Genomic DNA, 12,391 nt, shown 5'->3' on the forward strand with positions numbered 1-12,391 from the left:
GCCGTGGACCCCAGGGCCTGCGGAGGGCTTGCTCCTTCCTCTCTGGAAACGACAAAAGGCAGAAGACACAATTGTCCAGAAGTTGCCAGTCAAGACAGGAGCTTCCCTGGACGATGATCCCAGAGAGCTTCCAAGTCTCCCTGAGGGCAAAGGCACAGAGTCTCCCGGGACCAGGCTTTGTCAGGCAGGCGGATGGTGCCCCCACCTTGGCACTCCTCCCTCCCTCGAGCATCTCTGCCAGCCTCACTTCTCCCCTGCACAAGGGCGGGTGGGCGCCTGCTCAACAACCGCGGTGGCCCCTGGGGACACTGCTTACCCTTCTGGATGAGCTGCTGCGCCTGCTTCCTGACGCGGGTGTTTCGCAGAAACCGCCACTCCCGCTCCTTGCGGATCTGACTCTCCAGGTCATGCTCTTCCGGGATCTTCAACAATAAAAAAACAATTATTTCCAGATAAGAGGATTCGTCCTCCGCAGGTGCTAAAGAATCTGGGTTCTCTGGTCAGCCCAGTGTCCAGTGCCCTACCGCAGGCTAGAGCAGAGCATTACAGTCAGAGGTTGGTCACTGGATCCCCGAAGCAGCTTCCCTCTCTATGCTGGGAGTGCCGCTCACTGCTGCCCGCTGGGCTTAGAGGCTCTGAGACCTGGGACCGGGTGGGGGGAGGGCTGGCCGGCGCGGGGACGCGGAGTGGAGACTTAGGAAGCCCCTGCCCCCACGATGGCCCAATGGTGGAAGCCAGAAGTCGTCGCACTCTGACAGGGCAGCAGGGGGGCTGCTTTCAAAGCAGACAGATTTTGAGGGGAGATTCAGGGATAAGGGCTGGGTGTTTTCCGAAGGAGGGGACACAAAGGGCCCTGCTGTGCCAGACACTAAATTTGCTCCTTCTTGCCCTTAAATGCAAAATCGGAAAAAGATGGGCTGTGCTCAGAGACTTTTGCTTTTATTCTTTGATGCCAAAGGGAACAGAGGCATCTGGTTAGAAGATGAACGAGCTCATGAGAAGTGACAGAGGACAGCAGCCAGGGCATGGCTACCCCGTGACAGCTGCGAGAGGCAGGCCGGGCCTGAGGGTGGGACCTTCTCTGGGAGTTGCTGCCCGCCCCACTCCACCTAATGCAGCAGAGGGTGAAGCTGGCATCGGATTCCGCACAGGTGGAGATTGAGGAAGGGGCTTCGACCCTATGCCAGAGAACTTCTGCCCTCCCTAATCAGCTTTCAAGAAACGGAGTTTATCTGCATGTGAAGTATATGGATGCTGTGGAACAGTCCCCTTTCCTGGATAAGGGCCCTTCTTGCTTCATGGCTGGCGTGTGTGCATGTGGGCTACGGATGGGTGTGCCTAGGAGAGGGCCACACTTAGCAAATAATAAGTTATGATTTAAGTCTACTTTATTCATAACAATCACTTGTCATGTAAAAAAGATGTATCTCCTAAATCACATAGTCAATCTGGCTAACTCTGGTTCCCTGCTTGAAAACTCAGAGTTGTAAAATCCCAAAATACAAAAGGAATCAAGTAAACTAGGAAAAACCCTTCTTCCACTTAGCTGAGTTAACCAGCCTTGTACTCAGCCAGGTAACACCACACAGGCAGAAGGAGCCCATATTCATCCTGGAGAAAGCATCAGGATGAAGGACAGTGAACGTGGTCATGTGCACGTGCCCGTGTGTAAGTGTGGCTGAGAAACGAGGTGACGTCTACACGGAGAGGAGTTCAGCTCACGTTTTAGGCAGTTATTACATGAAATGGTCATGGAGCACTTTCGTGTCTTCTCCTAGAATGTTCTGTGTTATCTCTGATCACAAATGAACAACCCCAAACCTCACCTCGTCCCTGTGTACAGGTGCCGAGGCCTCTGTGTTCCAGCATTTCACTGCTACACTCCTTTTTTTCTCTTAAAAATCACAAAACTACACCCAGCAAAACAGCAAAGATATCCTGACACAGAGACAACCGAAGAAAAGTCACCCAGAGCCTCCAGAGCACAGTTAGTGCTGTAGACATAACCCCACAAAGGTACTTGGGATAGACGGTGGGTTTTTACCAGTTGGTTTTGTTTCATGACAATCCAGAGATTATTTGAAAACAAATAACAAATAACCAATAACGTAGAACAATAATAAGAAAACCCCACATGAAAAGACTGAGACTGCACCTGAATAAATCTCTCGTTTCTGCGGGAATAAATTAGAGGAAGGGTCTAGACAAGCAGGAAGGGAGTGGGACAGGCAGGCATGAAGTTCTGGACTGTACTCCCCATGGTGGGGGCAGGTGGGAGGAAGGAAGGGGGACGGGAGGCAGCTGCGCATGGGCGTGTGGCCACACGTGCCTTGGGGACACAGACAGGCTGACATCCACGGCACAGCCAGCCATCACTGCCCTGGCCTGAGTCCTGTGCAGCAGAGCGTGGCGCTCCCGGGAGCAGTCCCACGGGCATACAGGCTCTGCTGAGCTCAGAGAAGGACTTGCAGAACTGAACTGAACTAAACCGCAGCCCAGGAACCAGTGCACGCATCGTCTTGGGGATAATCGCCATGAAGTGCTAGGACAAGCAGGGGCGGAGAGCAGTGGGACAGTGTGGGAGGCGAGGGTGGAGTGAGACGAGGAGAGGACAAGAGAGCAGAAGAGGCCATGAGAAGCAGCCGGCATTGGCCGGCCGGGATGGACAAGGATGTACGGAGGGACCAGACAGACGATTTCCCACTCAGCCTTTCTTAATCACCTGCTCATGTGCTCCTCCCCTCCCCCACGGCTCTGCAGGCTGAACAAAAGCTTCTGACTAAACAAAAGCCCAGACCCACACTGTGCTGCTTTCCTCTAAGCAGAGCTGGAGGGACGTGGGCGTGGGAAATAGTGTTACGTGATTAGGATCACGACACTCCTCGAATCCCTAACACCTCCTGGCTTTTCCTCAAACAGAAACCAATTACGGTGCTGAAGCCTCCTGAGGAGCTGGCGGCTGACAGCTGGTGAGGGTGTCCCCCTCGCTCCTCCTCGCCTGTCACTGGGGCAGGCTGGGCTTGGGAACAAAGGAAGGCCAGAGGGTCTGCAGAAGCCTGAGGGCGGGCATTTCCACGTGGAGCAGGTTCTCACATGATGAATTTGTGAATCACAGGGCTGGGTCTTACCCTCAATGCCTCTGAATTTAAAGAGGTTCAAGTGCACGGGATAAAATTCATGACAGGCACGTGACTATCATGATTGCAGCATGACCCCTGGGGAAGGCTCATGATGTCAATGCTAAATTCTCAGACACCGAGCTCCCTGGGTTCCCACCAGAAACAAAGCCGAGTTCTGTGGCAGGACAGAGTACCTCTGCGCTTGCCTCTCACCTCGTTTAATAACAAACACCCTCCCCAAACAATGACGGGGGTCAGCAGTACCGGGAGGGTGTGCACTGGCTGCGGGCTGACCCGGCTCAACCCGCCACCTCTGGACACGACATCTAAGGGGTGAAGACCACTGACTGCCAAGGAAAAAGCTCTGAAGTGCAGATCAGAGTTCACTGCAGGTACTGATACCCAACTATGGGCACTTTCGTCATCAGGCCACACTTCTCGTAAAGCATCAGGGTGGCCGAGATACAGCTCACATGCATTAAATTTCACCCTTTTGGGGGACAGTATGTAACCACCACCACAGTGAGCATGTTGAACGGTCCCCCACACCTCAAACTGCCAGGTGCCCTCTGTAGTCAAGCCCTCCCCCCAGCCCCAGCCCAACACCCTGCCCTCTGTTCTCTGTCCCTGCAGCTTTGTTTCGCCTTTTCCAGTGGTGGCTGTGGGTCTGCATCTGAGTGAAACACGTGAACACGTAAGTAGAGGTCCCCACAAACCGCAGCCCTCGCCTGCGGAGCCTCCCCCCGCGGTCAGCTGACGTGCGCTGCTGGAGGGCACCTGCACTCTGAGTCTGAGTACTCGGTGCTGAGGAAAGGAAAGCAAATCCTTAGAGAAAAGTCAAGATCATTTCTAAGTTTAAGAGAAACGTGTTTTGGATTACCTATGCCACTTCTCCCCACAGGTAGATGACTGAGAACAGGCATCCCTGGAGACTTCAAGGACAGCCACTCAGCACCCCATCCAGTAGCTTCCGAGACTTACAGTCACTGCCGTTTCAGTGAGATGGCAGACCAACCACCTAGAGTCCAAGTCACTTGACCACACTTGCCTTAAGCAGGAGACTGTATCAACGAAACTGAACTTCCATTACTATTAGACTAAACCCCCTTGACTTTCAAGCAGATGGTATGTACCACAGATCTAAAGGACAACTCGCTACCTACAGCACCAGTGATGAACTGTCTCCTGGGACAAATTCTGGTGTTTGCCTACTCCCTCCTTCCTTAGCCAGAGGAGCCCGAGATGTCCTGTCTGCAGGCGGGTAGGTCAGCAGGAGCAGGCCGACCCTGGCGTGGACAACACACTTGGTTGACTGTAACAGGCCTCAATGATCTCTTGGGGTCATTTCTTTATTTTTTTATTATTTTTTAAAATTTATTTATTTATTTTTGGCTGTGTTGGGTCTTCGTTTCTGCATGTGGGCTTTCTCTAGTTGCAGCGAGTGGGGGCTACTCTTCGTTGCGGTGCATGGGCTTCTCATGGTGGTGGCTTCTCTTGTTGAGGAGCACGGACTCTAGGCGCACGGGCTTCAGTAGTTGTGGCACGCAGGCTCAGCAGTTGTGGCGCACAGGCTTAGTTGCTCTGCAGCATGTGGGATCTTCCCAGACCAGGGCTCGAACCCTTGTCCCCTGCATTGGCAGGCAGATTCTTAACCACTGCGCCACCAGGAAAGTCCCGGGGTCATTTCTTTAATATATATTTTTCCTGATTACAAAGGTACTTCGTGCTAAGTGTAGAAAGTATGGCCATCCTGTGGCCAGTTTACGTCCTGCTTTTTTTTCCCTTTTAAAGAAATTTTATCATGAGCATTTTCTTATGTTACTAATTTCAAAGCTTTATTTTTTAATAGCCCCAATAATATCGTATCAAATACTTCATCCTTTTTTAACCATTCCCCTCCTGTTGGACATTTCCGTGGATCCTAGTTTTCGCTACTGAGAGAGTGCTTCTTTTCAGCAACGGGGCTTGATAAATTAGAACCCTATCACCTGCCTCAGGCACTGACAACCATTATTCTGTGTTGTAACTGACAAAAATCAGTATCACTACAGGGAAACAGGAAGGCCGGAGAAAAGTTGTAATAGAGTCCAAATACTCTTCCTGGAAATTACTTGGATATGTAGCTTGATATACAAGTGAGAATAAACTGCAGTTTTCAATTTTCCATTATCTATGAGGGAAGAGGAAGGTGGTTTTGTAAGAACGTGCTTTAGATCAGCAAGTCTAAAATGAACCCCTGCAGCACTCCCTGCAGAAAGACGGGCACGAAGACTCAGCTCTGACAGCACTGCCCTGTCTCACCCTGGCACCCTGAATGTGTGGCCGGAGTCTGTAGCAAGAGGACGCACGTCACGTCATCAAACCTGGAAGGCAGTGTCCCGGAATAAGCCAGGTCACCCCAGTCAGCTAGCATAGTCCAACAGCCCCCAGAGCCAGAAGCGGCCCAAGTGAGGCCTGGGGACCGCCTGGATGACCTTGCTAATCAAGACAAAATGGCACATTTTATACTGGCAAGCTCGGAAAAGGCAGGTAAGTGAGGTCTGTTTCTTTTACTGTTTTTTACCTGTTAATACCAGCTACCATGACAGCAATCTGGCGTCCCCTCAACAGCCACCCTCGGTGGGACAGGAGGCCAAGTGGGTACAGCAGGGCCCTGTGCAGCCGGCACCTGCCCCGGGCCACGGCTCAGGGCAGGGCCTGCGCAACTGCACCTGGGCTGCTAGGAGTCACAGCATGTGGCCCCCGAGGGTCACAGTGAGCAAACCAGTGGGGATCAGACCTTGAGCTCAGAGCAGAGGGGTTCAGACACCCAGGCCTGAGGCCGGGGCTCTGGAGTCCTGTGTGCGTTTGCTGAGGAGATGCGGGCAGTGCATGCCAGGGGATTCTGGCTTTAAACCCTGAGAGCTGCTGACACACCACTACCTTCATGACAGGCTGGGCGAAGTACCGCGCGCTCCAGTCGCAGAACCCTGTCTGCATTGTGGCCGAAATGAAACTTTTGTGCCCGGCAGCATCATCCGGGTCGTCAGTGGTCTTCGGGGCATTTGGAAAGGAGGAGGGGAGGAGAAGAGAGAAACAGAGTTAGTCACGTCACCCCCGAACTTCTTTGTGAGCTCGAGACAGTCCATCCCTGGAGACCAAGGCACAGGGGTCAGGATTCTGAGGGCAATATCTCCGTGGTCCCCTCACTTCTGCGTCCTGGTGCCCAAGGAACCCCGACTGTCAGGACAGGGCTCTGAGTCTGCGCTCAGAGGCCGAGCATCCCCCAGGGCTGGCTGAGGTGGCCTGGGCTGCAGAGTCCCTGACACTTGCCATCGGTGCTGAGTCAGCAGCCCCACGAGGCCTTTGTTGCTTGGTCCCAGGGCCGCCGCTCCCACCAGGCCAGTCATACACATAGGACCTTGGCCTACCCTCTGGCTCCTGGATAAGAGCACAGTAGAGCTTGGGCCAACTGGGACTTCTAAGCATTAAAACTTAAAACACGTGGCTCTGCTCACTGGGACAATGGTTCAGTTTGTTCCCCGCTGCAGAACCAATGGGGGCCAGGATGGCAGAGCAGGGGTTTGCCTCACTGCACGTGGCCAGGCATGAGAAGTGCCTCACAGAGGAGCCCCTGCTACCCAGGGAGACACGCTGGGTGGAAAATCCCACAGATGGGGTCAGCAATAAGGTCTTACCTCCCGCCTGACAGGGGAACCGCAGCCACCTGCCGCCACCTCGCAGCTCTGCTGGGCCAGGACCCACGGATCATGGTCCAGCCGCTCCTGCCTGGCTGCCCCATGTAGGGTCCAGCCGGGAGGCTAAACGTGGCACCTGGCGTTGTGGCCGTTTTTGTTCCTCAGCCATCGAGGCGAGGGGAGCAGGCAGCTCCAAAGCCAGGTGGCGGGGCCGGTGGCAGGTGTGGACACCTGTCCATCCCCAACACCTGCATCTAGTTCCAAAGTCAGGGTACAGGCTGCTGTGACCTTCCTGTTAAAATTGCCGGTCACTGGTGAGCTGAGACGTGTCCTTGGCGCATTCAGAACACCCTCGCTATACCGTTTGTGCTTGGCCGGGACAGCAGCAAGCAGTCTGGACAAGACACGAGGCCCCAGCTTTTGTGTCCACCCTGTTATGTGTTCTCACAACCCTGACAAACAAGGACGCCAATTCCTCCCTCTCCTGAACGGCCTCGTTTAACTTAGCGGCTGAGACCACACCCACCTACGGGGCATAATTGAATGTTGATGGAAAAAGCAAACAACCTGTCAGAACAAGCGCTTCTGTGGAGCAGCTGCCACGTTTAGTGGAGACAAATGCTATTGACTGAGAAGGGAAAAAGCCAATCAGCCCATGTGCTGCTTGTTACATGGAAGCTGCCAAGAGTGAACCCAGAACAAGGGGCTGCAGGAGGAAGAGGGACACCCTGCAATATCTGCCCAGATGTGGGGGCAGGAGCCCAGAGCCGTCGGTGGCTCACGGCTTTCTGCACCCGGGCCGAGGCCACATGCACCCCGTCGCCCGAGGTGGTGCCTCTCCTCTCAGGAGTGAACGTCCCAGCACCCAAGCCCATTAGAGTTAGTGTTTAAAACCACATCCGTACCTGGTCTGGGCCCTTGTCGAACATCTTCCGTGTCCGGGGGAACTGGTGGGAGTGGGGTGTGTACTGTACCGCCACGGGGCCTGTGGTGCCCGGCCGGCCTGCAGGCAGGTCTCGGCTGACCGGCTGCTTGGCCACGTCGTTGGTCAGGCTGGAGCTGCTTGCACTGGATGTTGGTGGGGAGCCTCTGCCGTCGGGAAAAAAGAAACACTGTTTTACCCAGAACCCACTCCTTTGAAACCAAACCCTAAGCAACTTCCCCTGGTACTGCCCACTCCCAGATCCTGCGAATGGGCCCAGGGTCACAGCTCGGACCATCCTCAATTGGTGGCTTGGCAACGTGACCTCCGAACCTGAGCTGCTGATGCTGAATGAATGAGCCCTCCTAGCTTCTGCCTGCAGGTTCTGAGAACCATCTTCCCCTGAAAACCAATGCAGCCGGAGGCAAACTCAGGCAGGACTTTGAGTAGGCTCCAGGAGGGTGCAGGGCACGTCTACTCCCCTGAGATCCAGTGCACAGCTCTGTGAACACTGATTAAGTGGAGGGTTCCACCCTGCTGGTCACTCACTGGAAGACACGGACCCTCTCTGATAAAATTCTGAATGGAGTCAGGTTCAGGTCAACTTTTGCTGTCACAATTGTGCAGATAAAGGTAGGAAAGGATTCTAGGAGGGGCTCAGATGAGAAGATGTCGGGGTGTGAGAGAGAGCCTGCAGGCTGGAGAGGGAGGGGGAGGCGGGGGGAGGCTGTGCTGGGAACCTCCCCAGACCCCGGAAGGCAGCTGCCCATCACTCACCCCGCCTGGTGGATGTGGATGCCCTTGTTGGTGGGGCTGGCGGGTGCCGACTGAGTGAGGGAAGAGGTGGTGAGGATGCGCTGAGGCCGGGCGTTCACTGTGGCCTGAAGGAACAAAGGGACAAGTGAGGTGGGTGGTCACTGTGACAACCTGAGGCTACAAGACAAGCACAGGTTGGTGGCTGCTTTTGAGTGGCTTCAAAATCACAGAAAAGGGCTTTTGGCTGAGGAAATCTCATAGGAATGGAAGGGCCCAGTTAAAATTTTCCCCGCAAATGTCACCCGCTAGATAAAATGATATTCTGTTGCTTTTCTGGAAAGTATTCACCTGGTTCAATGAGGCTCCAAGGACGGCCCCTGCCCCGAAACGCTGTCACAAAACTGCACTGGGACTAATGAGGAGTGGGGGGGTCTGGAAGTTGGGGAGAAGGAAGGCTCTCCAGGCTCCCTCTCATGGCAGGGGCTCCCCTGGAGGGAGCAGCTTCCTGGGCAGAGCTGGCACTTGGGAAGGAGCCTGCCTAGGCTCAGCCTCGGTTGTTCGTTGTCATATTTCGGCACAGGCTCAAAACAGCACCTTGGGTGCAGCATTTTGTGAATGGAGACAAGACCCAGGTCTGTGCACTTCCTCCCATGATCACGTGCAGGTTTGATATTTTACCCAGCAGAGGGTCTGTGCCAGCCTGGGCTGGCAGTCAGGAGGGAAGCAGCTTTGTTGTGATTTTTTAAAATGGTGGAGGAGACAATAAGCAAACAGGGGTGTCACTGCTTAGCTACTGGTGGACCCACTGATGCCGAGTTCTTTCCTGGACCTCTGTTCTGAGTGCTGGACAGCTGGATGGGCCTGCTGGATCTGGACATCCAGGGTGAAAGGACCAGAAAGGGGCTGATGCTGTGGAGGGGGCGCCACTCTGGCAGGAAGAGAACAGGAGTGGCGGCTGTTGGCCACCACTTGCCCAAGTGTGGCTGGTGCCAGGCTCAGTTCTCGAAGATTGGGTGTCACCCAGTGAGATGGGCGGAGCCTCGACCTTCATGGGGTGATGCTCCAGGAGAACCCTGGACTGGCTACTTACAGAAGACCCTCAAATTCTGGCTTATTCTCTCAGCAGTTAGGAAGGCCATACCTATATTCAGCTGACAGGTAGAAAATTACAGAATACAAAACCACCAACATAATACCAATGTTTCCCAGATAATCCTTCACTTTGAAATGCAAACAGCAAGAACTGAATCATAACCAGCCTATAAAAACTTTTTTATTTTTTGAATTATAAAAGTTGTATTGTTTGTGTTTGTTTTGCTTTGCTATTTAAGTTATTTGGCCTCCACACACACACAACCCCAACAAAGCCTGAGAGCCAAATGATCCCTTAAGAGGTCTAAAAGGAGAAAAGAAATTTAAGCTAAGAAACTATAAACCGAATATGTGTCTCCTCAAAATTTCTAGAAAAGCAGTGGGAGAGAGAGACAGAGGAGAGACAGAAAACTTTGGGGTTGAAATGCAGACTTCGGCTGAATCCACGACCTTTCAAAGTTTCCCTGAGCACAGAGGCTCTGCCACTGCCTGAGCTGGAGCCCACGGTGCTGATCTCCCCCGAGACCCCCACCCCGACTGCTCCCCTCCAAGGAGGCTCCAAAAGGGAAGAAGCGCGTGGGCCTGGGGTGACTAACTCTGCTTCCCTGCTCTTCCCTGGGGGTGGAGGTGGCACAGCCCTGGCTTGTTCTGTCTCAGCCTCGAGGGCAAAGAAGACAGCCGTGATTTTTTAATGCAGTTCACGCTGACGGCTGCTGCACCCAGCTCTAGTTTTGCATCCGTTCTGGAAATCCTGAGAGGTGGCATGTCACTGGTTGGGGAGGCCCCATGACTGGTGATCGATCCTAGGGTTTCAGGCTTAGATGAAGCTTCTTTGCCTAACGTTTCCTATTTGTGCAACAAACATTCACTGCAGTGGTGCTGCAGTGGTGAGCATGAGTGGGGGGTGGCCACGCAGACCCGCCTGTCCATGGGATTGGTGTGGATGGAGGCTGCTCCGGGAGCAGGTGGCGAGCAGGTTGTGGGAGATGTCCTCCAGGAAGGCCCCTTTCTGTGCTGGTTCCAGTCGCCGTTTCACACAGAAGCACACCGCCAGGAAAGGGTAACAGAGAAACACCGGTGTGCTTGCTGGATGTCAGGCTTGGGCTGTATATGGAGGAGGATGGAGCGTGGGTCTGAGAGACCCCAGGACCTCACCGCGAGCCCCATCCACTGCGAGCACACTTGCCCATTGTTCTCACGGTGTCAACACCCTGTCATTCTCCCTCCATGACACTGCGCTGGAGTCACTGGACCAGCAGACGCGCTTTGATGAAGGCCCGAGGTGAGTTCCCTTCCCAACAAGTGTTGAGTCCAGAAGAGGAAGGGCAGCAGTGGGAGGTCATAATTAGGGCTACAAGCCAACTTTTTAGAGAGTGGCAAACACCTTGTTAGTAGGATTCTAGGTCAGATGTACCCTCTTAGCCCAGTGCAAACACAGAAACGATTTGCAGGGACACTCACACAGCCCCACCTGTGCTCCCCACCCCCATGCAGTTAATGGGGGTGGTCGCTGTAACGGGAGCCTGGGGCCGTAATAAGACACCCCCTCTGCCTCCCGCTCCCAGCGCTTTCTTACTCTGCAGATCTTCCACTAGAACACGTCGCCTCACAGGGATGCAGGAAAGCGTGATCCAGTGCAGAGAAAACACTCTACAGAGGTGACGAGGACAGCGAGTTTCCCAACTGGATCTCGACACAGTCAGGGTTTAGGACACCAACGGAGGCTTTTGGCTGCTCTCTCTTGGGGGATGGAGTATTTCAGAAAAGTCCCTGTTAACTGCATACCAAAGATCTGGATTCATGTGGGAGGAGGTGATTCCCCAAAGGATCGTCTACAGGTAATTCTGGGCTAAGCATGAGGCAGAGCCCCTGGTTGCTGGAGCACTGAGAATGGACACCTATGAAAGCACGTGACTCTATTTATCTAAAGAGTAATTTTTCTGTAAACCACACTTCCTAGATAAATAATATAAACTTTCCTTTTGGACTCTAAGTCCCAGGTAGAATTCACTTAAAGCAACGGTGGTGACCGTGATGAATTAGCTGGCACTTGGGAGAGCCGCACACCTGGGGGCCTGGGTGCCCTCAATCCTCGGCCTCGCAGGAGGGGAACTCGCATCAGTGAGGCCAGGACTGGGCAGAGCAGGGAGGCTCCATTTTCACAGACGAGGAGGATGACACCCACTCGAGTCCGCTGTGCCTTTCTCCAGGACCTCCTTCCTTTTCCTCTGTTTCTTTCCCCAAGACTGTACTTCCTCCCTCCCTTGGTCACAGGCCCTAATATGTTGTAACAAACATACATTTTAGAGAAGTTTGATGTTTGAATCAATCGTATCCTTAGTTGAAAAAGCAGATGACAAGACTATTTCTTAGTTTTGTATTACAGAGTGAAAGAGTTACCTTAACTCACTGGCCTCTCTCCTACAGACATTGACAGGACTCCACACTCCCTGAGGGTGGAACAGCATTCAGGTGCCTTTGTGGTGAGTCACACGGTAGGATGATGAAGAAAGTGGGCGAGGGGCTCACTGGGCGCAAGGGAGGTCAGAGTGGAATAAACTACCCGATAGTCCCGAGTCGGCCAACAGTAATGCCTAGCACTTTAGCCATGAGGCTGGCAGTGCTCACAGGCAGGAAGTGCAGCGAACACTGTGTACCTAGGAGTCTCTGCTTCCAGAGAGAGTCACACGTGTGACCAGAGGCTGGGGTTAAACCCAGAATGTGTTCCTGAATTATCCTCATTGCTTCCTTAAGGAGGAAGAGGAAGTTGACTGCTACAACAGTTTAAGACTGGGTACACGATGAGGCTGTGTTATTACTACTTG

At 53.5% G+C, this 12,391-nt stretch overlaps 1 protein-coding gene across 6 annotated transcripts in view; it reads right to left on the reverse strand.

Moving 5' to 3' along the window:
* RPTOR (regulatory associated protein of MTOR complex 1) overlaps nt 1–12,391 on the reverse strand; it is a 349,270-nt gene that overhangs the window by 22,807 nt on the left and 314,072 nt on the right. For 5 of the 6 annotated variants that reach the window (XM_089901574.1, XM_089901573.1, XM_089901575.1 and 2 more), the window contains 4 exons: nt 8,496–8,599; nt 7,702–7,885; nt 6,039–6,152; nt 317–422 (listed from right to left, as the gene is read on the reverse strand). In XM_089901574.1, the coding sequence (XP_089757700.1) occupies nt 317–422; nt 6,039–6,152; nt 7,702–7,885; nt 8,496–8,599 (508 nt within the window). The remainder of the gene's footprint in view (nt 1–316; nt 423–6,038; nt 6,153–7,701; nt 7,886–8,495; nt 8,600–12,391) is intronic. The other variant, XM_089901572.1, reaches the window with a different exon arrangement.

Source organism: Delphinapterus leucas, chromosome 19 (genome assembly GCF_059928025.1).
Source record: "Delphinapterus leucas isolate spDelLeu-1000000601 "Yukka" chromosome 19, BTC_Dleu_Yukka2, whole genome shotgun sequence".
NCBI lineage: Eukaryota > Metazoa > Chordata > Mammalia > Artiodactyla > Monodontidae > Delphinapterus > Delphinapterus leucas.